Below are 25,766 nucleotides of genomic sequence, written 5' to 3'. Positions count from 1 at the left end.
ATTTAAAAAAGAAAGGGGAGGAAAAGGAACCAGGTAACCGAGGGGGCATAAGACACATACAAATTTCCCTAGACGAATTTTGGCTGCCTCAACCACCAACGACTCAGAACTGATGTAATGAATTGAAGGATGTGAAAATGTCTGGCTCCTCTGTGTCAGGTGGAAGGGTTTGCAGTGAGAGCAGACACCCTAATTAATCATACTCTGCCTGCAGACAGCGCACATGAGCAGAACCAATGGCCACGATTTTTACTGGTCTGGCTAGGTTCCCTTGTGGCGAGACTGGATTATTTCTTCTCAACACCCGAGCCGAGTTTTCAAAGATTCCTTTGCGAGATGCAAAAGCACACAGCACTCAATGTAGGCTGGAATGAATAATCCGAAACAGGCATGCACGAGATGGATTCTGAAGGGGCTTCGCTGCTTAGGGAAGAAAAATGCATAAATCTCAGCAGGGGGAAAAAAGCCCACACTGAAAACGTTGCCTCAATTGTGCTGAGGCTGTAAAAACAGGAGAACACAATGTCTAAATGAGGACCTGAAAAATAGAGCATGCATCACTAAGTCATGAAATCAACCGGCTTTGAACTTTGTCCTGTAATGTTTTCAAGTTGTTGTTTCAGTGCAAACTGCCCTAGAATCAAATGATGTAGGGTTGTATATAAATGTCTAAAATAGATATACTGTGTGCACATCATTCTGCCTGTTTTGGGATCTGACAATCCTTCTGCCCAGGGCAGAACTCATTTGACAGCATGAGGAACTGTAAGGGAGGCAAAGATAAAACCGTGGAGAAGTCAAACTGCAAATAAAACACAGCCAAAGTTTGCAAAAACCACAAAAAAGCAAATACAAATAAAATAATCACAAATAAAATCAATTAAACTTTAAAAACCAATATATGCAACTCAACTATGAATTCTATCCAACGCTAATGTCTACTCAGAGTTAACACACTGAAATTAACAGATCTAAATTAGTTACATCAATTCATTTCAACGGATCTAAGTAGGACTAATGTTAAATATAGTGCAATGGATTGCATCCAAAGTTGTTCATAATCAGGGCAGGCCCATTAATTTTAATGGGTCTACTCTTAAGTAGAATTGGATACATTCCCATATCTCTGGGCAGGGCTTGCTGAAATAAAAACTTTTCCGTATGTGTTTGAAACAATATTGAGTGGCGTCAATAGGCAGGGAGTTCCAAAGGATGAAAGCTCTTATTATATAGGAAGGGTTTAAATAGCAACAGTCCATCAGTATGGAACAGAAGGGGAAAATAAAGGCATGCCCTATGATCTGTCATGATATTGGCTGATGATTTTATCTATGTTAAAATGCAATGTTTTCCCACTAGTTCAAGTCAGCTATCTTGCCAACCCATGTTTTGGGACAATCACACCTGGTAACACAAATAATTGTGCTTTCAAGCAGTGTTGTTTGAGAATACCTGGAGAGAAACAGGTAGGGGAAGGTTGCTCTGAGGCAGGGGTCAGCAAAAAATTTTTTAGCCGCGGGCTGGTCCATTGTCCCTCAGACCTTGTGGCAGGCTGGAGGAGCAGCACCGGGGGGGGGGGGTTGGAGCTGGAAGAAGAGGCGAGGGGTGCAAGTAGTCCTCCTCCCCAACCCCAGCCGCTGCGCTTACTTTCCCTGGGGCTGCCGCCGCCACCACCATCACTACCGCCGCCACTGCTTCTCGTGGGTAGGCAGAGCAAGCTTGTCCGCTCCGTTCTCTGGCTCACAGGAGCATCAGGGCGATGGCGGCGGAGGGAAGATGATTGGTGCGAAAGGGCTGGCTCTGGAGAGGGGCTGCTTAAAATGGCGCTCAGCCAGCTCAGCCCAGCCCCCTTCCTCCTCTAGGCAGGGCAGGGAGGAGCCAGGAGGAGGGAGGGAGGAGGAGGCGCCACCACGGTGTGTGTGCGGGAGAGGGGGGGGGGAAATGGAATGGTGCAGAAAAAAATGGCACAGCCCGAATGAACAGAATCCCCACACCGATCCATGGACAGTCCGCGGGCCGGATCCTGAAGACAATTGGGCCTGATCCGGCCCGCGGGCCTTAGTTTGCTGACCCCTGCTCTGAGGCATCAGCGGTTGCTAGAGCTGCAGGAGGAACAAACGGGCCTCCTTATCCTTCGTATCCCTACCTTTGCAGCAGAGTTTGACACACCGTGGGCAACGTTTCGTATAAGGCCGCCGACGTTTCCGTATTTTATCAGCCCGGTAACGCCTTCCGAAACATCGTTCAGGAGACCCATTGGGTTGCCAAGGAAGTCCACGGAGCTCAGGATCCTTGCCGCTTGGCTGAGCAGCTCCTGGAAAAGGCATCAGAAATGTCACTGGAAACAGAGCTCACGGCAAAGTCATCATGTTTGGTAAAGTGGCCTCTTTTGCATAAGGAGGGGTGACCATAAAGGGAGGGGGGGAATAAGACCCTTTCCCCTCCTCTCTTCTGTATCTGAATCACAGAGCTGGAGAAGACCAAAATGCAGCCTTCTGATCTCATCATGGGTGCTAAAACAGCAGTCAGAGTGAAGGAGCGAGCTGGAGACACCCCAGTGTTCATGTCAAAACCCTAAAGGGGGGATTATATGTGGGTTAGTAAGCTGCTTTGTAACTTGGGCTACAACACAGACAGTAAGAGAGAACACCCGGCAAAGGAAAGGGGGAGACAAAGTGGGACAGAAAGAAAACATGGGGGTGGTTTAATAAGATGCCCGTGCAATCTACTCTATATTGGATCAACCACACGAGCAGTTGGTGTTCGGATAGGGGAGCACACACAGATTGTCCCCAAAAGAGAACATGGCCACTTAACAGACAAAAGGCTGCCCACCCTTGCTATAAACGTATCAGAACATCTGCACTATTGCAGTCATCAAATGCTAGCAGCCCTCAAGTCTGCTAGAGGACTGGGGCTTTGGTGAACCTGAGTGAGGAAGGAAGGTTCCTATGTCACAATGCAGCAGGGACTACCTAGCAGGAAGGCCTGGCTCCGCGTGGCCCTGCGCCCTCTAGTGCAAAATTAACTCACTTCTTGGAAGTGCTTCAGGATATCGTTAATGATGAAATCTTTCGTCTCGTAGGGATGGACTCTGGTGAAGGGGTCCAAGTTGATCACAGCATCTTCAAACCTAACCAGAGGGAAGCCCAGGGTGCTTTTTAATGCCTAAAGCAAACAGAGTAACTAGATTAGCATCTTAACACTTCTAAGAAACAGCAACAAAAATCAATAGGATGAACAATTCAAAGGGAGAAAAACGTAACTGTGACTGAGTGAAGTACAATATTGCTTACATCTTCTCCACCTTCAACATTAAGAAATCAAGATGGGTCAGAATTTACATCAAAATGAAATCAGATCAAAAGTCATCATCACCATCATCAACAACAAAAGGGACAGTCTGAAACATGTCTAGACCAGGCAAAAGGAGAAACCGTCAGGGGGGAGGCAACTGCCCTCTCCATGATGCATGAGCCATTGGAGGTTTGTCTAATATGCTGTTGTTGGTTATAGAAGAAACCCATACTATATCTCCTATGGCCAAACCTTGGACAACTCTGCGGTGGTAAATCAGATGTTCTGACAATTCAATTTGCCATACCCTCTCTTGCCATCTGCTATAGGTAGGGCCAACAGAACATCTCCAGTGAGATATGACCTCAAGGCTACCAATCCTTTAAATTCTGTATCCTGGCACTTCTCAGCTAAATCTGGCAGCTTTGCTTATGGATTACTGCAAGAGGCGTTTTGTGTTAAATGTGCATGACTTGGCACATGCTTCTCCTCATCTTCTTTTCTTACCTCCCAACCACCTTGGGGTTGAGCTTATGAAAAACAAGAGAGAGAATACAAGAATGGACAGAGCTTTAGCATTCGAAGCCCAGATGGAGGCTGCCTTTTCTCTGCTGCTCCACTTGTTAAAAATAAAAACAAGGACCTCTGAAAGGACATCTTGAAAATCTCATTCCGTTTTCCTTCCCTGAGCTTTTTCGCTTTTGGTCTGCACAACGAAAGGCAGCTTCCTTGAGAGGCAACAAGCCTCTTCCCCGTTCCTAAGTCCACTTCCGTCCTGTTTCCTGAGAGGGACGGACAGCAGCAGCCGCTAAAGTTGTGGGCTTCTCTGGACTGTGAGGACAGCAAACAGAATAACCCTGCCATTGCTTTCCAAAGAGTCCCCAGCACCGTTCAGTTTAATGCTCCCTGTGTTTTTGTTTGCATGGCCTGCCCCAGACTTGAGCTCAGAATGAATGCCACAATATGTGTGGCTTTTTGTTGTTGTTGTTGTTGTTAATTAAGTAGAGGCTCCTTGTTAACTGGAGGCTAAAAATAGGTCTGTTGACTTAGAACAGTCTTTTTCAAACTGTGTTCCCAGGAAATCCAGGTTCCCTGGAACCTTATCAGGAGTTCTTCAACAAAGAAGCGCAGGAACGAAAGCAAGAGAAGGGCAGCTCACACCCCAGTGCAGCTCTCCCCACACAACACAAAGCAAAGCTGCAAGAGAGCATGCTGTGGCGCACTCTGCTCCCACAAGGTAATGGCCAGGCTGGTAGGTCCAGAAAGTGTTTCGCTTGGATAATGTGCAACAGTTCCATGGCAGGATGTGCAGAGTTTCTTTGGGGGCTTAACCCAGAAGGGTCCCCCTCTCTCTCCAGTGTCAAGAGGGAATGTGCCTCAGTACACCGTTTGCTAGTTGCAGGTTGCGAGGGCTGCTATTGCACCCAGGCCCCTTGTGCTGGCTTCCCATGGGCATCTGGTTGGCCACTGTGAGAACAATAAGCTGGGCTAGATGGGTCTTTGGGCCTCATCTTGCATTGCTTTTCATTAGCGGAGTCTGTAACCTGAAGCGTCTGTAACCCGAGGTACCACTGTATATAATTTCACAGAAGTTATACAGTTCCTATTAGAGCATTTTCCCATGAATGCTCCCTCCTTTAAGCCAGAGATGGCGAGTGGGTGTGGGGCACGAAGAGCCTGCGGTCCTCCAGTTGTTGTTGGAGATGGCTGGGCCTGGATATGGAGTCCCACATCACTATTTGGACATACTGTAGGTTCTCCCATTCATTTTAAGCTGTACGCAGTTTGATTTCAAATGACCAATAAAAAAAGCAAAGTCTCTGCCGATGATCCTCCAACAGGCTTCCTTTTCAGGATATACTTCAGGTTTAAGTCTTAACATTGTCACACACATTCAGAACGTGAATATCCTAGAGGCTGCCCATTGCTGTCAACCGAATATTCGTCAAGCCAGACAATTGGCAAGACAATCCTCAGTTGTTAAGGGGGGGGAGGGGGGAAGAGGCGTGCATTTTACTACCCAATTCTCCCTGGATTCTGCGCTTTCAGCAGATATTATTTCACAGCCTTCGGTACTAGAAATCTGGCTTTCTAAATGCAAGGAGATTCTCAGGAAGACTGCAGATCTCCTACAGACCACTGCTTATCTATCACCCTGCAAGAATTTATTATGCAATGCAGCAGAACACTCTGGAAGGATGGGCCCATGAAGCCTTACCTTGAGATCCAAGGGGAGCTTACTGGAAGTGAAGACACTCAGCTTTATCTGTGGCACACTGATTTTGAGGTTTTCAAAGTAATATCGCTTCCGTGCTCCACCTTGATCAACCGGCTTTTCGTGAAGGTTTTCATCGTAACTTTCAACTTCTGTGTTTCAACAACACGACACAGGCGTTATTACTACAGTACCTGGGGCATCTAATACCATTGTGATGAATGAGGACAACTAAAGTAATTACAGTATAAATCCAGGGAGCTTACAAGTTAACAGTTTCTGCAACCAACAGTTTCTGCAAAAACAACTGTGAGTTGCACCCAGGGTTAGGCCTACTCAGAGCAGACCCAAATAAATTAATGGAAGTGACTATCTGAGGTCTATTCATTTCAAGGGGCCTACTCTGACTAGGACTTAGTTGGAAGCAACTTTACGAATCCCAACCCAGCTTACTGCTGTGATTTTTGGTACTCCCCCTTAATAATCTCCTGCTCCAAATCAGATCGTCTTTAAATAAAATATATTAAAATGTGCATTTTATTTATATTTAATGCCCCTTTCCAGGACTGCACTGCAAAATATTCTAACATTTGCAATATGTTTTGTATGAAATACTTCTGCTACTGTCTAGAAAATATAAATTAAGGCCCCAGCATGGCATTTTTTAAAAAAAAAGCAAAAGCAGGCTGAAACCAACATAGAAACATTATTGCGGGTGGATGAGATGTATTCTGCCAAAATGTTTTCATCTCAGGCTTTCCATCCCAATGTAGGGAAAATTCCAAGCACTTTTAATTTCCTTTATTTACAGACTCCGCAGGTGTGACTGCAGACCTGACAACGTACCTGATTCTGACTGATCACAGCCAAAGAAACTCAGAAGTTTCAGGAGCAGCTTCTCCTCGATTTGGACTGTGAACTTGCCAGCTGTGATCATCAGATGCTGGAACGAGAGGGAGGTGTGTTCTTTTCTATCGTGCTATGCACACAACTCTTTATGCAAACACAGATCACACGAGGAGTTTGCAATCTAAATAAATGTGCTCACAAAAAGACCCGTGACACAACCATATTTTAAACTCTGCATTCTGAATTTCAGCCTTACAGGGCTTCCACTCGGTAACACACGGATTCAGAATTAATACACGCCCAGAAGGAAGCCTGAGGATTTGAACCAGGTACATATGCCAGGAGGCTGACGAAATGTTAACACATAATACAGATGTTTACCAAAACATTAAACGGGTTCGCATTGCATGAAGTCAACTTTTCGTATCTTCAAATAGGTACAAGAAAAAGATAAAATGAAATGTTGGAAGCACTACAGGGTCAACTTGAACCTTAGGGATGTGGTCCCCAACATAGTGCCCACAAATCTGTTTTACTTTTATCTCCCAACTTTGAGGAAGTTCCCTCTTTTGAGATGTGCGCACACACGTGCTATCTGCTTTCTTTGGTCTGCATTTTATTTGTTCTGTATGTGTGTCTCTTTGGGCATTTTGCCTAGGTTCCTTGTGGGGAGTGCGGGGAAGGCTTCTGAATTTCAGCAGGTCTTCTGTGAAATCGATATTTGGTGGTACCTACAAAATATCCTTAGGTTTCCAAATATGGCTCTGGACACCCCACCCACCCCCAAAGCTGAGATATCCCTTCTGTAGGGGATTCAGCATAGGACACAGGTGGCGCCGTGGGTAAAACCTCAGTGCCTGGGACTTGCCGATCGTATGGTCCGCGGTTCGAATCCCCGCGGCGGGGTGAGCTCCCGTCTTTCGGTCCCAGCTCCTGCCCACCTAGCAGTTCGAAAGCACCCCTAAGTGCAAGTAGATAAATAGGTACTGCTTTATAGCGGGAAGGTAAACGGCATTTCTGTGTGCTGCGCTGGTGCTGGCTCGCCAGAGCAGCTTCGTCACGCTGGCCACGTGACCCGGAAGTGTCTTCGGACAGCGCTGGCTCCCGGCCTCTTAAGTGAGATGAGTGCACAACCCTAGAGTCGGACACGACTGGCCCGTACGGGCAGGGGTACCTTTACCTTTCCCTTTCAGAGGATTCAGCATAGAACAAATACAACAAAAAACCTTAAGGTCCCCCAGTGAGATTCGTGGCTGTGTAGGGATTTGAACTCTGGTCTCCCTGGTCCTAGACTGACCGCGCATGTTCAAAAAAATTTTGGTACATCTGTTTTGCTTTGTCTCCAATTCTGTCTACTAGAGGGAGCAATGCCTAGATAGGTACACAGATCGCCTTTCTTCCTAGATCTGCAGTTCAATAGCCCAAACAATATCCGGTTGTTGGATTACCTTGTATATATCAGTTAAAGGGCTCTTACTGGGAAATTTCATGGCATTCAATTGTAGGGCAGGACCTGTCTCGGTTGCTTCATTTTCACCAGTTTTGGGGGTCAGGAAGAGCATGAAAGGCTGAGTGGTACGAAGGAGCTGGTTGTCCACCTAAACAAGGAGAGAGATGGGTGAGAAGCATCAAGATACCTTGAAGTTGCAAAATGAAAAACAGCTTCCGGTGAAAAACGGTACCCTGATGTTGAAATGGGAACACTTTTACAGGTCCCAAAGAAGACCACAATTTACACCTGTGTTGCCTTAGTAGGCACACCAAGGTCTTCACCGTTATATCAGTCAACAGCCAAAATGACTCCAGCTAGTTAACACCAGTTATTTCCCATTGGCCAACTTTAAAAGGTTATAGCATGTCATTTTCTAGCACTGCTAGAGAGTGTTTTGTCTGTTTGGGTGCACAAGTGCCATCTGCTGTTTGCACAGACACAATTCCATATTTGGGACTGCTTTGCGAACCAGAACATCCTGATCATTGATCTGATTCGAGGGCGAGCTTCCCAAGGGAACAGCGACTGCTCCTTATCAAGAGGAAGACAACCAGAGCCACCCCTGGCAATCAGCTGTAACCTCCTCCCTCCTGTTTATTTTTCCTTGCGTGTCATATTTACATCTAGCTTATATATTTCCGGGATGAATTTCACTCCAAAGTCTTCTTTCTTTTTGTTCTTCTCTGAGAGTGGACCCATCCAGTTACCTGTATATCCTGTATACTCAGTTCGAGCACTTGACCCGTTGACAGCTGTGTGAAATGGACATTAATGCCGGTGAAGCTCGCAAACACCAGCTCTTCTGGGGCCTTGTTAACTAAAGATAAACCTATTCCGCCTTCCAATTTCAACTGGACCTACAAACGGAGCAGAAACGAAATGGGTTGAAAAGCATTCACGCAAGGATTAAACCACCAACATTTCTATTTTTCAACCTGGGGGCTTCAGTTGGGGCCTTTTGCATTCAGAAACAGGGTTCACATCCCCTGGAAGTAAAGACTGAGGACTTGTAATTAGAACAACCTAAATCGGGTGTGGGGAACATCAGAGCTGGGGACAAAATGTGGCCGCTATGCCACATTTGGCTTAGGGTGGTGCTGTGGGTTAAACCACTGAGCCTAGGACTTGCTGATCAGAAGGTCGGCGGTTCGAATCCCCGCGATGGGGTGAGCTCCCGTTGCTCAGTCCCTGCTCCTGCCAAACTAGCAGTTCGAAAGCATGTCAAAGTGCAAGTAGATAAATAGGTACCGCTCCAGCGGGAAGGTAAATGGCGTTTCCGTGCGCTGCTCTGGTTCGCCAGAAGCGGCTTAGTCATGCTGGCCACATGACCCAGAAGCTGTACGCCGGCTCCCTCGGCCAATAAAACGAGATGAGCGCCACAACCCCAGAGTCGGTCACGACTGGACCTAATGGCCAGCGGTCCCTTTACCCTTTACCTAACTGGCCCTCAGGACTGTCCCACACACTCTCCCCAGGCCTCACCCCTCACCAACACTGCCTTTTGCCGTCCTTGAGTGTTTTTGCCTGGGTAAATGCCACAGAGAGATACAGCCTTTCAAACAAAGCCAAGAGTCACGTCCATTGCAGTGCCTGCTATTGCCTGTGGCCCCCCCAGAAGGCTGCCATGAGGAAATGTGGCCCTCGGGCTAAATAAGGTCCCCCACGGCTGATCTAAGGAGCCGTTACGTTTCTGCATGAACCTCCTTGGCACAAAGCACCCGTTTTGCTCTGGCTCTGTACTTTTGCAGTCTGGGTTCTGTGATTCATCTGCAAGGGACTCCTGTGTGTTATGAAATGCAACCCCAGCTCTTTTGATTCCATAAACAGGAGTTCCTTGCTGGCTACAGCTTGATGTTTCAGAATTAAAACAGTGAAAGTTATCAGCAGTCAAATTTAGACTGTGAATGCTTCAAGAGGGAGTTTCTACATTTCACGATGGGAACTCTCTCTCTCTCTCTCTCTCTCTCTCTCTCTCTCTCTCTCTCTCTCTCTCTCTGATCCAATCCTATCGGTCTCTGAACCAGGTCTGCAAAGCAGAATTTCTGAATCACGACGAAGCGCAGTGGCTGATACCTAACTCAGATTTGAAAACGAGAAGAGTGAGTGGTCCTTCTTATGCAGCTTTGCCTGTTGAAAAAACAGCAGCAACAGCAACAACCTCCCAACCCCAGATAGCAGCTTTCCTGACTCACTTCCAGTTCTTGCTCTGTGTCAGGGTTCTTCAGCTTCCGCAGATCGTGTTCCAGCTCATCCCCTTCGTATGAGAAACGATCATTTCTGCGTTGGTTGAAGTCTGTTATCTAATACAGAATACACTATTAGGATTTTTTTTTCCTCTACAAGGCCAATTAAATCCAAAACAACACCCAGAAACAAAACCTGAAACCTGAAATAGAAAGTTTCAGTAAGAAATTGATGAATCGAAAAGAAACTGGCAGCAACAACATATCTAACGCAACATTTTGTTCCTAGCTGGTTCTGTATGAATCTTCAAAGGAGTCCTATATCTGTGTCCCCATCACTGGTGGTACATCTGGTGGGGACACAACACAAGGTCTTCTTGGAGGTGGTGCCCAAGCTATGGAACTCTCAGTGCCAAATGGTCTGCCTGTTTCTCCCTCTCTTTGCCTTTAAGGCAGCAGCGAGGAACCTGTGACCCACATGCCTCAGCAGAGCAGGTCTCCCCATTTGGCCTGTGAAGCTGGGGTTGCAGGCACTGCCAACAAGCAGAGTCTGCAAAGGCTGGTGCCTTTGTAATTTGATTCCAAACCACATTTGAGGATGGGGGGGTAGAAACAATTTTGCCTGATATAACTGGGTTGTCAGGTGGCCGACAGGTAGGAAGCCCTGCCCACCTGTAAAAATGGCCCAGGGAGAACTTAAGCATCATTCCCAAAGGCTTCTGCACCCGTTTTAAATTGTCATTTTAAAACAAAGTAATTGCAGGATGCTTTTCAGCAGCAGGGGCATTCTTTGATTATTTTTGTTATCGGTTTCTAATTTATTAGCACCATTGCTATTTATTTCCTGGCTATTGGGGGTTTTTTTGGGGGGGAGGTGTGGTAATTGTTTTGTTGATAATCGTCAGCCAGCTTTAGGGTCCCCTTTTTGGGTATGGAAAAGCACAATATAAACACTGTTATACTGAAAGATAGCACGGGTTGCATTAGCTTAATTTGCAAATGTTAAGTCACCGCGCCTATGTCTGAAGAACTTTGGCTGAGGCCATTCCCCCAGTGCCTTGTTTAGCAATGCTCAATATATATGAATGCATATATAAACAGTGAACCTTTGGTGCAGTGGTGTTTCAGCATTTTCTGGAGGTATGACTGGTACAGACATTACAATCTTTTCAATGACGCTTTAAGACATTAAAAAAATCTGGGATTTTTAAAGGCTAATGCTGCTTCAGCCTGCTTTTAGTTTTTATAATGTTCTGCTGCCTAAAAGTTATGAAAGACACTGTGGTTTTCTATTAGCATTCTGTATGACTAACTGTCTATGTTCACTGCGTATCATGTCTGGATGAAGATCGGTTTAGAAATACTGAGTTGTATTCAATGTCAGGCCAACTTAAAAATAGGCCTGGCGAAATGAATGAACGTGAAGGACTCGGCTCAACAGATGTCAATGTGTCTACTCCAAGCATAACTTAGTTATAGAAATAAATCTCCATGGATCAGACGGAGAATTTCCATCACCTGCAGGACTCTGGTTGGGCCATCTGGAATGACCCTGACTACCAAAACTCCCGAGCCAGGCCTCATCTTCTGATTGACAAACTGCTGTTCCGGTGGAACTGGACCTAACATCTCCAGGGACGTATCGGGTCCAAGAACGACTTCTGCTCCGTCATGTAGCCCTGCAATGCCTCCTTTTGCCTAGAAGGAAACAGGAAACAACAGAGAAAGCGGAAAGAGATTAAAACTAAATACAGTGGTACCTCAGGTTACAAACACCTTGGCTTACAAACATTCCGGGTTACAGACTCCGCTAAACCGGAAGTAGTACCTCAGGTTAAGAACTTTACCTCAGGATGAGAACAGAAATCGTGCGGCGGCGGCAGCAGCGGGAGGCCCCATTAGCTAAAGTGGTACCTCAGGTTAAGAACGGTTTCAGATTAAGAACGGACCTCCAGAATGAATTAAGTTTGTAACCAGAGGTACTACTGTAGCACTTTCTATTCAGAGCACCTGCATTTTCAAATCTTCGAGCCGATATATTTTAGCTGACTTGAGAACTTTTCCATATATTCTTTTTTTTTTTGTCGTTTGCTTTGGTTGGGGGCTCCTAGCAAACTGACTTAAGGTCCAAACCTGTGCAAGTTTGCTTGGAAGGCAGTCCCACTTAAGTGTATGGGACTTACCTGGGAGTGAATGCATGCAGGACTACAGCCTTAAAAGGCCAGCTCAGCAGGACAATCGGGAAAGGAAACACAATGTGCCCAGCCTTAAAAGGCCAGCTCAGCAGGACAATCGGGAAAGGAAACACAATGTGCCCAGGTACAAGTACAATATGCCTGTACCAAATTATCTTTACTGGGTTTTTCCAGGAACCTAGGAAGTCACCTTATACCAGGACATTGGTCCCTCTAGCTCACTATTGTCTTAAACTTACTGCTGACGGCTCTCTAGGATTTCAGACAAGGGATATTCCCAGCCCTACCTGGAGATGCCGGGGATCAAACCTGGGACCTTATGAATGAAAGGCTGATGCTTGACCACTGAGCCACGGCCTTCCACTTCTTTGCAAAGCACTACAAAATAACTACATGGAATTAGGGAGGAAAGGGAGGCAGACAGGGCAAATAGAGGGGTCACAAATCCCTTTAATAAAGAATTCTGATCAGTGCATCTGTTATAATATAGCTTACAAATTAATTCCAGATGGATAGCTCAGAGTAGGCAGTCTTTGATCAAAGATCTCTGAGTTACTAAAATACACTCCCCCCACTCTTTTCTCTTTCTCTTTTGGTAAATCAGGTTTGATTCTTAATGACATAGTTTGCATTCTCCCTTTGAAAATCCTTTTCTTGTGGAAAACCAATTCACCGTAATCCTACCAATTTTAAGTTTTTAGCTCAGAGCTTTCTTTTCCGTTAAGCTTCCTACTGTGGCAATCAGTGATGATCACAGAATTTAAGTGAAAAGGTTTTTGGAAACAAAAGCTAGACAAACGTAAACAAAACTAACAAACCACACAGGCCGTAAATAATTCCTGAAATGCAAGCATGGTGGCAATGATCAAGTTTTGGCAGAACAGGGATGCTCTGTGGATTTCTTTACTTTTCCTTCTGGGCTGACAAGAGGCCGGGGCAGGCAGAGCTGTCCTGTGCTTTATATCTCAATTCTTATGCTGGTTTGTTGAATTTATCAGTCGCTTCTTACAACCGGCAGGGGTCCCCGAAGCAATTTGCAGAAAACTTTTTTTTTATAAATGCAATGTAATCAATATAATGATCCCAATGATACAATGCAGAATACAGCAGTGCTTATAAAAGAACCCCCCCAAAAAACCCCTCAACATGAGCTGAAAGCATAAAAGGTCCAACCTCCCCAATCCAAACCAAGAATGAACACCTGACAGAGAGAAGAAAATCCAGGTCTCTGGTGCTGTCCTAGTAGATGGGGAAATAAAAGAATGTTTCTGCTTGGTGCTGAAAAGATAACAATGCTAGTGCCAGATGAGCTTCCCTGGAAACAGCGTTGTTCTGTGGCAGGAGGTCCACTGGAGAAAAGACCTGCTCCCTGCTATCTGCTGGACGTCTCTACTTATAGGACCTAGGGGAGGTAAGCTGCACCCCTTAGCCTGTTTTTATTGGGCAAGAAGAACCCAGAAGAAGAGAAGGGAGGAAGTAGGGGGAAAGCTGCAATGGACAGAGTTGAAAGGAAGGGTGGGGTGCTGGGGAGGATGGGCTGTAGCTCCATGGAAGAAGGTCCAGAAGGTCCCAAGTTCCATCCCTGCCAGCTGGGGAGGACGCCCACCTGAAACAATGGCAAGCTGCTGCCAGTCAGTGCAGGCTTCCGACGTTTTCAGGCATGCAACCCACCTTTAATCAATGCATCTCTGCAGTGGGGTGGGGCATCTTGCTGGTGAGGACAGGCGAGTTACTACTACTGACTGAGGTAGCTGAGAACAGTGTGTCACACTCTTTGCTTCGGCCGCAGATTTTGGCCACTGGTCATGGATGCTTTAGCTTAAGAGTCCTGCATTGCAGGGGGCTGGACAAGGTGACACTTGTGCCCCTTCCAATTCTACAATCCTTTTTTTGATATATATTTTTTTCATTGTATTTGTCAGGCGGTTGTGCCCACTGATCCGGGCTTGGAGCAGGCTGCGACTCAGCCATCAGTCTGGACCCACCCGTCGAAGAGCAGTGGCGTGGAAGACAAATGGCCTGAGTCGACGTAAGGTGTCTCCCTAGGTTTCCATGAAAGCTCTAGGCAAGACATTTGTTCAGACCTCTTGCCAGAGAAACCCATTCCTCCCCCTGCACCCGGCTGGGTACGGAGGGAGAGAATAAGATGGGGCTGCAGAAAGAGAGGAAGAGGAGTAGGTTGAAAAGAACGAGAGGGAGATTGGTTGGGAAGGGGAAGATCTCACTCTTCCCTGATGGTCTCTTAACTTTGATCCCTGACCAATAACCCCAAGGGAATGTGTCTCTCAAAACAAGAAAGTTTCCCCATGCCAGCTATAGCTCAGAATGACCGTGTGTGTTAAGTTAAGCTCAACTGGAGAGTGACTAGTTCAGGGCCACCCTGCGAGTTCCAGAACACAGCTCTCCCACCCAGCTCTCCACATTATATGGCTGGTCCTGGGCTACCGCAGAAAGCTGGCGGCAGTTAAAAAGCCTTTGTCTTTGAGCTACTTATGCACTGCAAATTTAAATCAGGCCTATGGATCAACCCGTACCTTTGCCCTGGCAGAAATGTTCCAATGAAATGCAGAAGTTGGGTGAAATAACGCCCCGAAGGCAGTGGGTGGCTTGTGGCTTACTGAACAGATTCCTGGGATTCCTGGTTAATTGTTGTTGTTTTTAACAAATCACGGGCTTTTTCAGACCTAGGGCCACATTCCCTTTAGGGAAACTTTCTGGGGGCCACGTGCCAAGGCCAGAGGCAAAAGTGGGCAGAACAAGGAATGTAACGCCTTACTGCTGTGCAGTAGAGAACTTTCTACACACACCCCGTCTCCATCCTCCACCCGGGCAAGCAAGAAACCTTTTCATAGGACCTTTCCCAGCCAGGCACAAATGGTCAAGTAAGGTGTAAAGCATGTATGGATATAACCCAGGCAAAGTCCTAAGGACCAGACAGAGAGGCCTGAAGGGCTGCTTCTGGTCCCCAAGCCCAGAGTTCCCCAGCCCCGTTAAGAGGATTTACAAAGGGCTGGTCCTTGTTCACCTCGAGAGACATCCAGGGGAAAAAAAACCCAGTGCCAACCTGAACGACAAGCCCGTGCATGCCACAGACGAGCTTCCCATCCCGAAAACTCCAGGTCTGTGTCGTGCTACGCCGCCGGTCCGGCTTTCTCAGCATCAGCGGTTCATACCTGAAAAAGCAAAACAAATTCATCTGTGCACCATTTGTTTTCCCCCAGGTTTTTTTTTTTAATGATCTGTGCATTTTAGTTTATTTCATTTCCACCCACCCACAATGCTAATTTACTGAAAGGCTGTCGCCCTCTGATGAGCAGTGGGATGCACTGTTTTTTGCAAGTAAGGCCGACAACTACTCACAGAAATTCGCTCCCACAAGAGGTAGCGACGGACATCAGCTTTAAAACTACTGTTTACCTACCTCTCTCTATCCTTCATCTAGACAAGCACCAAATTTCAAGGGCACATTCCAGCCAGGCAAAAAACCCATAAAACAAACAAAAAAACAAACAAACCACAAAACACTCAAGGAGGGCACAAAAGAGGAAAGTGAAAGTGTGTGTGGCCTTAAAGGTAAAGGGACCCCTGACCATTAGGTTCAGTCGTGACCAACTCTGGGGTTGCGGCAATCATCTCGCTTTATTGGCCGAGGGAGCCGGCGTACAGCTTCTGGGTCATGTGGCCACCATGACTAAGCCGCTTCTGGTGAACCAGAGCAGCATGCTTTCAAAGTGCTAGGTTGGCAGGAGCAGGGACCGATGAAGGGGAGCTCACTCTGTTGCGGGGATGCAAACCACCAACCGTCTGATCGGCAAGTCCTAGGCTCTGTGGTTTAACCCACAGCGCCACCTGCGTCCCTCCGTGTGTGGCCTTAGGCCTGATTTAAAGGCCGAACAAGTGCCAGCTTCATAACTAGTACATTTTCTTCCTCTGCCCAATTTATTTTTCACCCTGCAAGAGTGCCCCTCCTGACAGCAATAATGCAATTACATTTTGGGAAGCAACACAGAACAACTGATAAGGCAGAATTATGTGTGTACAGTTTGGTAATAATCCATCACTAGCGCACCAATGCACCATCAATGACATCTTGCAGGATACACCTGCACTTTGGCAATAAACTCTGATCCCAACCTCCTTTTGTTAACACGAGTGAGCTCCACATTAGGAAGCCCATTGGGATGTTTGCAGACCTGTTGTCTGTGACGGCAGCCAGGCCTGCAATGTCCAGGATCAGAGAGGATTCTGTGGAACGGGGAGGGGACGGCTTATTCGGATGGTGAGGAACCGCAGAGCCCTCGTGGCAAAGCATCCCAGTGCCCGTCATCCTCCACAACTGGGAGCGCTTTCCCGGCTCCTGAGAAGAAAACAGCAGCGAGGAAGAGATGGGATCACAAGCAGCTCAAGGCGCCCGCTTTTGCATTTAGAACGAGGCAGTTTCTCTCCACAGACCATTGAGCTTCATACCTTTTTCTTTAATATGACTCTCTGCGTCTTCAGAGAAACATCCAGGACAAGTTCAGCACAATCCACGTCCTTATTTGAAGCCACGGGCCTCCCGGATTCTTCCTGCAGTCTAGAATTGGAAGGAAATTGATTAGGTGCTCTGTTTCCATGGTCTCTGTCTGCGTTTAAAAAGGAGTAAAAGTAACTGAAAACTGAAACTAACTTTATTGTTTGAACTGTGTTTAAAAGGACCAATACAAATAGAAACTGTTTCCCTCTAGAGGAAGCCTTTGAAACTGTTACAAGAGCTGAGCTGGGGGAATTTCCAGCTGCAAGATAAAAAGCTGTGAGATTCTGGGACTGACCTTGAATCGGTTAAGAATGTCGACAGAAGAGGCCTTAGCGGTTGCATTAAGTAAGATAAATGACTCACTGGAACAGCTTAACAAGAAGGTGGATGTGGTGACTACCAAAATCGATAATTTGGGACAAAAAGTGAACATCAATACAGAAACTATTCAGAAATTGATACAGGAATCTACTTTGACATGGCAAACTGCGGAGAAGGCTAGGGAGAAAGTTGTTGCCGTTGAACCTAAAATAACACAATTGGAGAGAGAGAGAGTCCCAGCCTTACAGATGCAATTTGATGACCATAAGTTGATGCCTTCTATGATTGAATTTAAAGAAAATCAGATTTTGAGGATCAGAGCCCTACCTGAACTGAAGAAGGAAAGTTTGATAGATCCCCTCACACAGGAATTTGCTGATTTTTGGGACCTGGACTTGGGTCAAGAAGAGATTAAAACTGTGAGGGCCTTCAGACTTGGAGAAATTTTGAAAGACGTCCCGAAATATCTTTTGGATCTTAGTTTTAACTACGGAGATTTGGTTGCCCTGTCGAGAAGGAATAAAATCATCTCTAGGTGGGAGTTTCCCCGAGATCTACTCTTCAGTCTCAAAGGAATGAAAATAAAAATAAGACCAGTAGAAGACAAAGTAAAGTGCATGCATAAATACAAAGAAGACTTGCAGAAGGGACTTGGAAAAGAGTTAAGAGCCTCGGACAGAAGATTACCAGGTTGATGGACTATATGGAATTGTCGGAAATGACTGGCAGAATCCGAGACCAGGGAGAAGAGACGGTGGAAGAAGACTGGAAAAAGTTTAAAGACTATTTATAGAAATATTGTAAAATTAATGAGTATTAGAAAAATGTTGGAATGAAGTTATATGGCTTTAGTAGAAATGTTAGAAGGAATTAAGTACAAATAGATTATTGGAGTATTAAAGGGAAAATAAGGTTAAAATATGTTAAGACAATTATATGACAGAAAATAGAGGAAGATGGAAAGGAATTGCTGAAACAATTAATAGAAGTGGAATACAAAAAGGGAGGTGTGAGGAGGTCGTTGAAACAAGTGAATGAAAGATATGATATTGAAATGGTATGATGTGTGTTTTAAATTGTTTTTGCTTTGTTTTGTTTAGTTTATTGTGCTAATGCTGTGTTGTGTATTGTTTTTTCTTTCTCTCTCTTTTTTCCCTTTCCTTTTTTTCTTTTTTGTAATGTTTAATAGTAATAAATATTTTTTTTTTTAAAAAAAGGAAATTGATTAGGTGCTCATGAAGAAGGGTTCCAACACTCAGAAGGAGCAAAGATGTTTTAATATTATCAAACTTCTTACAAGTGGTGAGCAGAACTGTAACTTTTACAGGAAAGCAAAAGCACAGGCAATTTTTTAAAATGCTCCCGGTAGTAGCTGCAGAGGCTGCCCATTAGGGCAGATGGAAGTGTGCCCCACCAGTGTAAGCAAGCCTGCCTGCCAGCCTGCCTGCTTACATTTTAAGCCCAGGGGGTTGGCACTACTTGTCATTTTCTTCCTCCTTAGTCTCCGTGTTGCCCATGTGGAATTCAGCAGGGAAGAGGCAGATGGGACGAAACTAGAACTAGCTGCCAGTCATTGCCACTGGCACCACCTACTGTCTGGGCTTCTCCCCTACCCGTTCCAGTAGGGATGAGCTACCACTGAATATTATTATTATTGTTGTTGTTGTTGTTGTTGTTAATTTATTTGTACCCCGCCCATCTGGCTGGGTTTCCCCAGCCACTCTGGGTGGCTTCCAACAAGGATTAAAAATACATTAAAACACAGTCATTAAAAACTTCCCTAAACAGGGCTGCCATCAGATGTCTTCTAAACGTCAGATAGTTGTTTATTCCTTTGACATCTTATGGGAGGGCGTTCCACAGGGCGGGCACCACTACCAAGAAGGCCCTCTGCCTGGTTCCCTGTAACTTTATCGTGCCAGAAGGCCCTCGGCGCTGGATCTCAGTGTCCGGGCAGAAGGTTGGGGGTGGAGATGCTCCAAAATGTTTCTGAGCACTACAGGGCTAGAAATGCCTTTCCTTTGCTTCTGGTTAGTGATGTGTGACTGTATAACTGTATAAATGTATAACTAAGAAGTTTGGGTGCATCACATTATGATACGCTGTAAGGGATAGTAACAAGCAAAGACAGGCAGGCCCCTGCCCCAAGGATGTTGCATTCTGAAACATCAACAGTGGGGGAAGAAAAAACTGAGGAAGATTCACGATCAGGGGACGAACAGGAGCAAGTGCAGTTCCGCAGTCTCCGTTTTAAATGGATTTCTGCTTCAAATGGCGATGTTTCCTAGATTCACAGAATGGTAATCGGTGAATCAAATCGCTCACTTTCAGCCCAAGGCGAGCATTACGACCCCATAGGTGGCTCAGAATGGAAACTGAGCCAAAAACAGCCTCTTTCCCACCACCACAGTGTCCTTCCTACTTCCCCCATGCCTTGAATGCCGCTGTGGTGTTATTCCAGGCACCCTAAGGAAGATCTTCAACACTGCCTGTGCTGCTTCTGCAGTCTGGGGTGGGGGTGGGGGTGGGGAGGGGGCTTCCATTGTAGCAGCCACTTCCAGGTAAGGAGACTGGGCTTGGGGAGACTTACTACATTCTAAATATGTTACCTAGTTATGAGTTATGTTATAAGCTCCTCCCACAATAAAGCTATCAATAGTTCTTTTGTAAAGCGTGCTCATTTTAACAAAGTGCCTTGTTCTGCCTCTGGCCTATGAACGGGAAAAGCATTCTTAGGCTGCAGTCCTAGAACTGATTTTATTTTTTTTAAGCTGCTCCGACAGCCATTTGGTTAAAGGGGGGGGGGGGAGAGATAAACGCTGCAAATAATTGATGTTTAAAAAGAGAGGTTACCCTGAGAAAGTGTACGTTGCAGCAATATAAATGAAGTTCTCATAATAGAGCTGCTTGCTGTCTTGGAAGTCATCCATGCTGCAGCTGATTTCGGAGGAGCCAGCTCCTTTGACGGTCAGGGTTATGTAAGGCAGAAGGGTGGGCTCGTCCCAGGCATAATCTAAAGAGGTTGTTGGCTTGACTTCTGTGCTGAGCCGTGGTTCTGCAACACCGTGCTGAGCAAAGACGATCGGGACCTAGAGCAACGGGGATGTCACAAAGGGGTGAACCATTAGCACCAAGTCCCAGAAACGTTTTTGTTACAGGCCGTTATACTACGAAATGGTCCGTCACCTTGGAAAAGTTGTCTATGCGGAACGGGGGTGGTAACTGGATGGTGTCGCTGAACGAAACACGGTATGTAGCTCCCTTCAGAGTGATCTCTACTCGTAGAAAGTAGCATTTCCCAAGGGTGTCCCTGCAGAAAACAGAACCAGTCTGGTTAGCGTCACAAACCAGGAAAGCACCTTGCAAAACCAATAGGTTTAAGTAATGGCTCACAGTTTTAAATCTTCATGAAAGTGAGAGCTAGAAATCAACAATGCTTTCACATGCCGGCATACCTGTCCCAAATATTGGCACATCCAAAAATAATGGGCGTAATGTGAACTTAGAATTAACTTAGAATCAATGCACTGTCAATGAAGAAACCTAGTTTTGTCTACTTTTGCTCTAGGGTTGTCAGAGCCCAGGGACTGTCTGGAAGACAGAGGTCATGGAGAGGGAAACTCTTAAGGTCAAGCAAGCAAGGCAGAGTAGATCCAATGAGGAGGGAGAAATTACACACACAGCTATCAGCCGATGGCCAGTATATCTGTGGTTCTCTTTTGCCTGACTTTCTGGAGCTCATTTCGGAGGAGGTGGCTAGAATGAGCATTGGAGGAAGGTGTGTTGCCAGAGACTTGAGAAGGAGCTCATTCAGGTAGCGGCAGGTGTGAAAACCTTGAAGACAGAGCTGTGCTACGACTGAAACCAAGAGATTTTGCATTTGAAAGCAAGAGAAGTTAATTCAGGAATGATAGAGAAAAGACACTGAGAGGAGAAGCTGTTCCAAAGGTGAAAGAAAGAACAGGAGGAGGAATCTGCAAGAGCGGCACTAAGCTAAGTGGTTTCCCTGACTTCCTGGGTGACAGGGAGACATACTCCATCTTCCTGGAAGCTTCAGTCAACCCAGATGGAGAGAAAAAACGTATTATCCTTGACTTAGCACTACCACTAACTCGGTGATTGTGGTTTGTTTTGCTCCCCAGCTCAAGCAAATCAAGAAAAACTTTGTTTGTTGCAAGTGAAACAAACCATGGTTCAGGCATAATGCTAAGGCACGGATCATGGTTTGTTTCCTCTGCACACTAAAGGGAGGATCAAATCAGCACAAATAGGCATGTTCACATTAAGCCATTAAAAATACTCTGATATATGAACTGGGCCTATAGGCAGATAGGAATTCACTGCTCTCTAGAATCACAATGGTAAGCCCATATCAAATTCTGTCTTGCACAACAACTACTAAGGAGTATGCCTACACATGTGTTTTAGATGTATTAAAGCAGCAGCATCCACACGACCGAAACTACCTCATATTGATATGGAAGGAATTGTTTTTGTTGACTTCAAAGCCTCCAGACCAAATGCAGTTTGGAACGTCCATGAGCCGGACGCAAAGCAGCTGGTCGTAATCGTTGCGCGGCCAGTGGAACACGACACTGGAGCCAGGGAGGGTGGAGATGTAGCCATCTGGGTTCGATGTGCCCTGAAACAACATGCATCAGCCAACAGCATTTACCATTTTGCATGGCCCCAAGGCGAGCGATCAATTGTTGGTTTTCTTTAACCCACATAAAGAAAACACAGGGCATGCCTAAATGTTAGTTAGCATGAAGAGCAACAGGTCTACCTGAAGGACAGATTTCCTTTGGATTGGCATTATTTACATCAACACCACATGGTGCTCTGCCCCTGTTCTGCGCCCAGTACAGAGTCCTTCCACTGCCAGGCCCTAGAGGGCTAGTTAACTTATTGAGGGCTTATTATACAAGGCTGGAAGACTCTTATGCAGTAACACTAAAACTGCTTAGAGGGAATGGAAGCTTTCTTACCTGTCCCCTGGCAAACGCCCGCTGTGCAAAGGCAAGCTTGTGCATGGATTTATTATCTAGCAGGTAGCGAGGGGCAAACGTTACCATACAGGTGTCAATGTAGCGACCTCTGCCCTTCTTGACATCGATACCTGGTAATAAATACAGCCACAGTTAGAACATGCAGCATCTGGGGCTCCACAGCCTTCAAAAGAAATTTAGGCATTTTATTGCTTTTCCCAGCAACTGGTATTCAAGAGCATTACTGTGACTGGCCATGGAGGCAGAGCATAGCCAATATGACCAGTAACCATTGATAGCTTTCTCCTCCTCCATGAGTTTGCCTGATCCTCTTTTTAAAGCCATCAGTCGGTGGCCATCCCTGCCTCCTGTGGGAGTGAGTTCCGTAGGTTAGCTATGCGTTGCAGGAAGAAGGACTTTCTCTCTCCAATCGATAGGGGTGGTTTAGAAACAGTGGAGTTGGTCTAATAAAATATGGTTTATCAGTAAAAGTACTATGCTGCCACACACACATTGCTCCTCAGCCCAGTGGTATAACACAGTCCGATCACAAAGACTGATGCCATTTAGTTATTATTTAGTTTAAGTAGTTATATGATGCAGTTTACAGGACAATCCATTTGCAATGCTTCTGGACCAGACGTCTGCCCAAAGGTATTATTTTTACCCATCTACCTGTAATCCATACTGAAGTGGCTATCTGTCAAGGTTGGTCCTAGACCTTATACCTCCCTCCACTTCCCCACCTTGTACAGAGTTTGAAATTTGGCAACAGATATAGATGACTATTCAACTTCCCATTCACCAGAACCCTTCACAGCTGCATGACAGGCAGCAATTCAGAGGGTTGTGGAGCTGGATCCAAGCGCAATGAAGAGGCAGCTTCTTCTTCTGCTGCTGCTTTCCCCTCCTTTCTTATGGCTTAGGGGCAGTTATGGGGAACCTTTGGCCCTCCAGATGCTGCAGAACTACAACTGCCACCTACCCTGGCTTTGCTTTCTGGGGCTGATGGGAGTTGTAGTTCAGCAGCATCTGGCAGGCCAAAGATTCCCTACTCCTTGCATAGGGAAATAAGGTAACGTCAAATCATGCTTTATGATTCTGGCTTGTCTCTGTAAACCCTACCCACCATTAATCAGAATTTCAGGCTCAGGCCAATAATGAATCATGGTTAATGGGAAAGCTTCTGATCTCTTTGCCTGAAATTCATGCATGTTAACAATAATCCAGAATGTATCAATGAATCCAAACCAAACCACTGTCTCTTGAATTTTGTGACTACAATTTTGTGACGCAAACTGCTTTAGAATCAACAAACAAGTAAATTATTTAATATGATGGCCTCAATTATTAGCCATACAAGTTCTTACCAATGTTATAAATAAGGCCTGGCCGGTTTCCTTGTTGGATCACTTTAAGGGCTCTGACCCCACTGCCTCCATCCAGCGAGAAGCCTTGGCACCAACCGGGCATACCTTCAGGGTGGATTCCTCTTCCAACTCTCATTGTGCAACTGCAGCAAGGAAGACAATGAGATATACTACTTCAGCAATCCATACGATTCTGCTGATTTAGACGAGCCTTAAGAACCTACAGTGCAGTCTGGACCCAATTAAATGGTCATATTTCAGTTGTCACAGAATCAATTTTCCAATTCCACCACAACATTTTGCCACTGCACGGTTCTCTCGTAATGTCCCGTCACCAAAGCTTACAGGTTTGGCTGTTCTTTGTCAGCATAACAGAAGAGGAGAGGGCTCAGGCTTCTGGCCAACTCATGTTCTTCAAACTGGCCTGCTGCATCAATCTTGGCATTATCTTGTCTGAAGATCAGCGGCAACCCTTTAAAAAGAAACCAACCAGATGGCTGTTAGCCTCTGAATCTGAACTTGAATGCTCTGTTAGTTGCATCATCACAGAACTAGATGGACTCACTTATTCTGTGTGTATCATTTAAACATTGCTTTAAAACCAATTTCCTTATCTCGACACAGGAAATACGACCCGGTAGGCATTATTGAAACCTGGTGGGATGAGACTCATGACTGGAATGTAGGAATTGAGGGGTATAACCAGTTCAAAAGGAATGGACCAAAGAGGGACGGAGGAGCTACTGGGTATGATCCCATGGTCAGAAATATTCAATGAACTGCAAGCCTGGAACGCATACCAGGTGGTGGGGGCAAGCAGATGAGGGGTGGAGAGTTCCATCTCTCTCACTGGGCAGAGCATCAATGACTGGGTGTTTGTATTTAGATTACGTTTTTAAAGTGATTCATGTATTTTGATTACTGTTTTCTTATTCTGGTTGTAAATTGCTTTAGGAATCTTTGTGGTGAGAAGCAATTATCAAATTCAGTAAGCCTAACCTGACCTAAGCAGACCTCTCATTTTCAGGTGAGGAATTCTTACATCCGTAAGAAGTTAGACCAGATTTACCTGTTTTGTTGAGGAGCCAATACGGTGCTGAAATAAATATCTTCAAGGACCCTTCAGCGCGACACACGATCCTTATGGTGAGATTCATCTGCCGCTTGTTAACGTCGTACATTCGCATCCGCACAATGTAGTTCTGTGTTCCGGGGGGTATTAAAAGCTCCTTGCACTGTGGAAAGTTTTCAAGGGAGACTCCTGAAATTGAAAAGAAAGAAATGTGTGCTCTCTTCTTGACCGTTCTTATGGGGCACCTTTCACCATTTGGGGGAGATTGGAGAACAAAGCAAGAAACCCCCCCCCTTTTTTTTGTAAATAGTGTCCTCCCTTCCAACAACTGCACTGTATGAACAAATGTGATAGCCATGGTGTGATTTGAATCCTGGTACATCCAGACAGTGCATCCAAAGTACAATTTTTAAAAGTTGTTTTTAAAAAACAATTAGTTACTTCCAAGGAACTCTCTTGGGATAAATGAGGGATAAAGGGACCTTTGGCAGCCATAGCAAACTTGTGCTTTGGTCTTGACGTCCTATAGCTTAAGCCACAAATAATCCCTGGGTGCCTTACCAAGCTCAATGTTCTGCGAAGTGTCGGCTGTATGCAGTACCGCCTCTTTCCCAGGTTTCAGGGTCCCATTAATGGGCATCCCTTTCACGTAAAACTCCAGTTCACAAGGCAGCAGGTTACAGAGCACCACGGTCGGAAGGAGATAAATGGTGTGTCCGGGCTGCCTGAAAATCTGCTTAGCGCTGTCGGAAAAGATGTTGGAGGGCATATAATCTGGGTAATTCTCTTTCTTTATGGCGACACAAAACCTGTAAGGGAAAGGCAAGATACGTATGAGTCACGGACGTTGCCTTTTGAAGAAATGTTTTTCTATGTTTCCCCCACTCTCCGGAGTGCTGTGGGGCATCTCTGAGGTGGTACCATTTTTTTGCAACTCCTTCTCCTAAAGAAGCTCAAGGCTGGACTTCAGGCAGCAGGTCAAGGCGGCCCATTTTAGGAGAACCTGCCTGTAGCAACAATTCTATTCATCGTATTGTTTGGTTTGCTGTTTTACGCAATGCTGTGTTTCTTTTTGTAAAAAAAGCAGAAAAGTCGCAGGGTTAACGACACAAATTAGGTAGCACAGCCAGCTACTCAGCTGCCATCAAATGGTAGCCTGTCCATATTTCTCCCTCCCACGTGATGGTTTCTTTTCACTACCCTTGGAGCAAAATGGACAGATCTCAAACACAAAACACCTCGGCCATGTTGTTTTCTATATACTTCCT

At 45.7% G+C, this 25,766-nt stretch overlaps 1 protein-coding gene across 13 annotated transcripts in view; it reads right to left on the bottom strand.

Moving 5' to 3' along the window:
• VPS13D (vacuolar protein sorting 13 homolog D) overlaps nucleotides 1-25,766 on the bottom strand; it is a 119,232-nt gene that overhangs the window by 37,145 nt on the left and 56,321 nt on the right. For 12 of the 13 annotated variants that reach the window (XM_083628340.1, XM_083628334.1, XM_083628336.1 and 9 more), the window contains 19 exons: nucleotides 25,060-25,307; nucleotides 24,496-24,687; nucleotides 23,772-23,898; nucleotides 23,427-23,569; nucleotides 22,057-22,187; nucleotides 21,535-21,710; nucleotides 20,255-20,378; nucleotides 19,922-20,157; nucleotides 16,699-16,807; nucleotides 16,425-16,588; nucleotides 15,296-15,404; nucleotides 11,555-11,734; nucleotides 10,046-10,153; nucleotides 8,561-8,710; nucleotides 7,810-7,959; nucleotides 6,359-6,455; nucleotides 5,516-5,664; nucleotides 3,034-3,168; nucleotides 2,147-2,314 (listed from right to left, as the gene is read on the bottom strand). In XM_083628340.1, coding sequence (XP_083484466.1) covers nucleotides 2,147-2,314; nucleotides 3,034-3,168; nucleotides 5,516-5,664; nucleotides 6,359-6,455; nucleotides 7,810-7,959; nucleotides 8,561-8,710; nucleotides 10,046-10,153; nucleotides 11,555-11,734; nucleotides 15,296-15,404; nucleotides 16,425-16,588; nucleotides 16,699-16,807; nucleotides 19,922-20,157; nucleotides 20,255-20,378; nucleotides 21,535-21,710; nucleotides 22,057-22,187; nucleotides 23,427-23,569; nucleotides 23,772-23,898; nucleotides 24,496-24,687; nucleotides 25,060-25,307 — 2,896 coding nt within the window. Of the gene's footprint in view, nucleotides 1-2,146; nucleotides 2,315-3,033; nucleotides 3,169-5,515; nucleotides 5,665-6,358; nucleotides 6,456-7,809; nucleotides 7,960-8,560; nucleotides 8,711-10,045; nucleotides 10,154-11,554; nucleotides 11,735-15,295; nucleotides 15,405-16,424; nucleotides 16,589-16,698; nucleotides 16,808-19,921; nucleotides 20,158-20,254; nucleotides 20,379-21,534; nucleotides 21,711-22,056; nucleotides 22,188-23,426; nucleotides 23,570-23,771; nucleotides 23,899-24,495; nucleotides 24,688-25,059; nucleotides 25,308-25,766 lie in introns of those variants that run through there. The other variant, XM_083628338.1, reaches the window with a different exon arrangement.

The sequence above is a fragment of the Podarcis filfolensis genome (assembly GCF_964270895.1).
Source record: "Podarcis filfolensis genome assembly, chromosome: 8".
Classification (NCBI taxonomy): domain Eukaryota; kingdom Metazoa; phylum Chordata; class Lepidosauria; order Squamata; family Lacertidae; genus Podarcis; species Podarcis filfolensis.
This window is presented reverse-complemented; position numbering and strand designations above follow the sequence as displayed.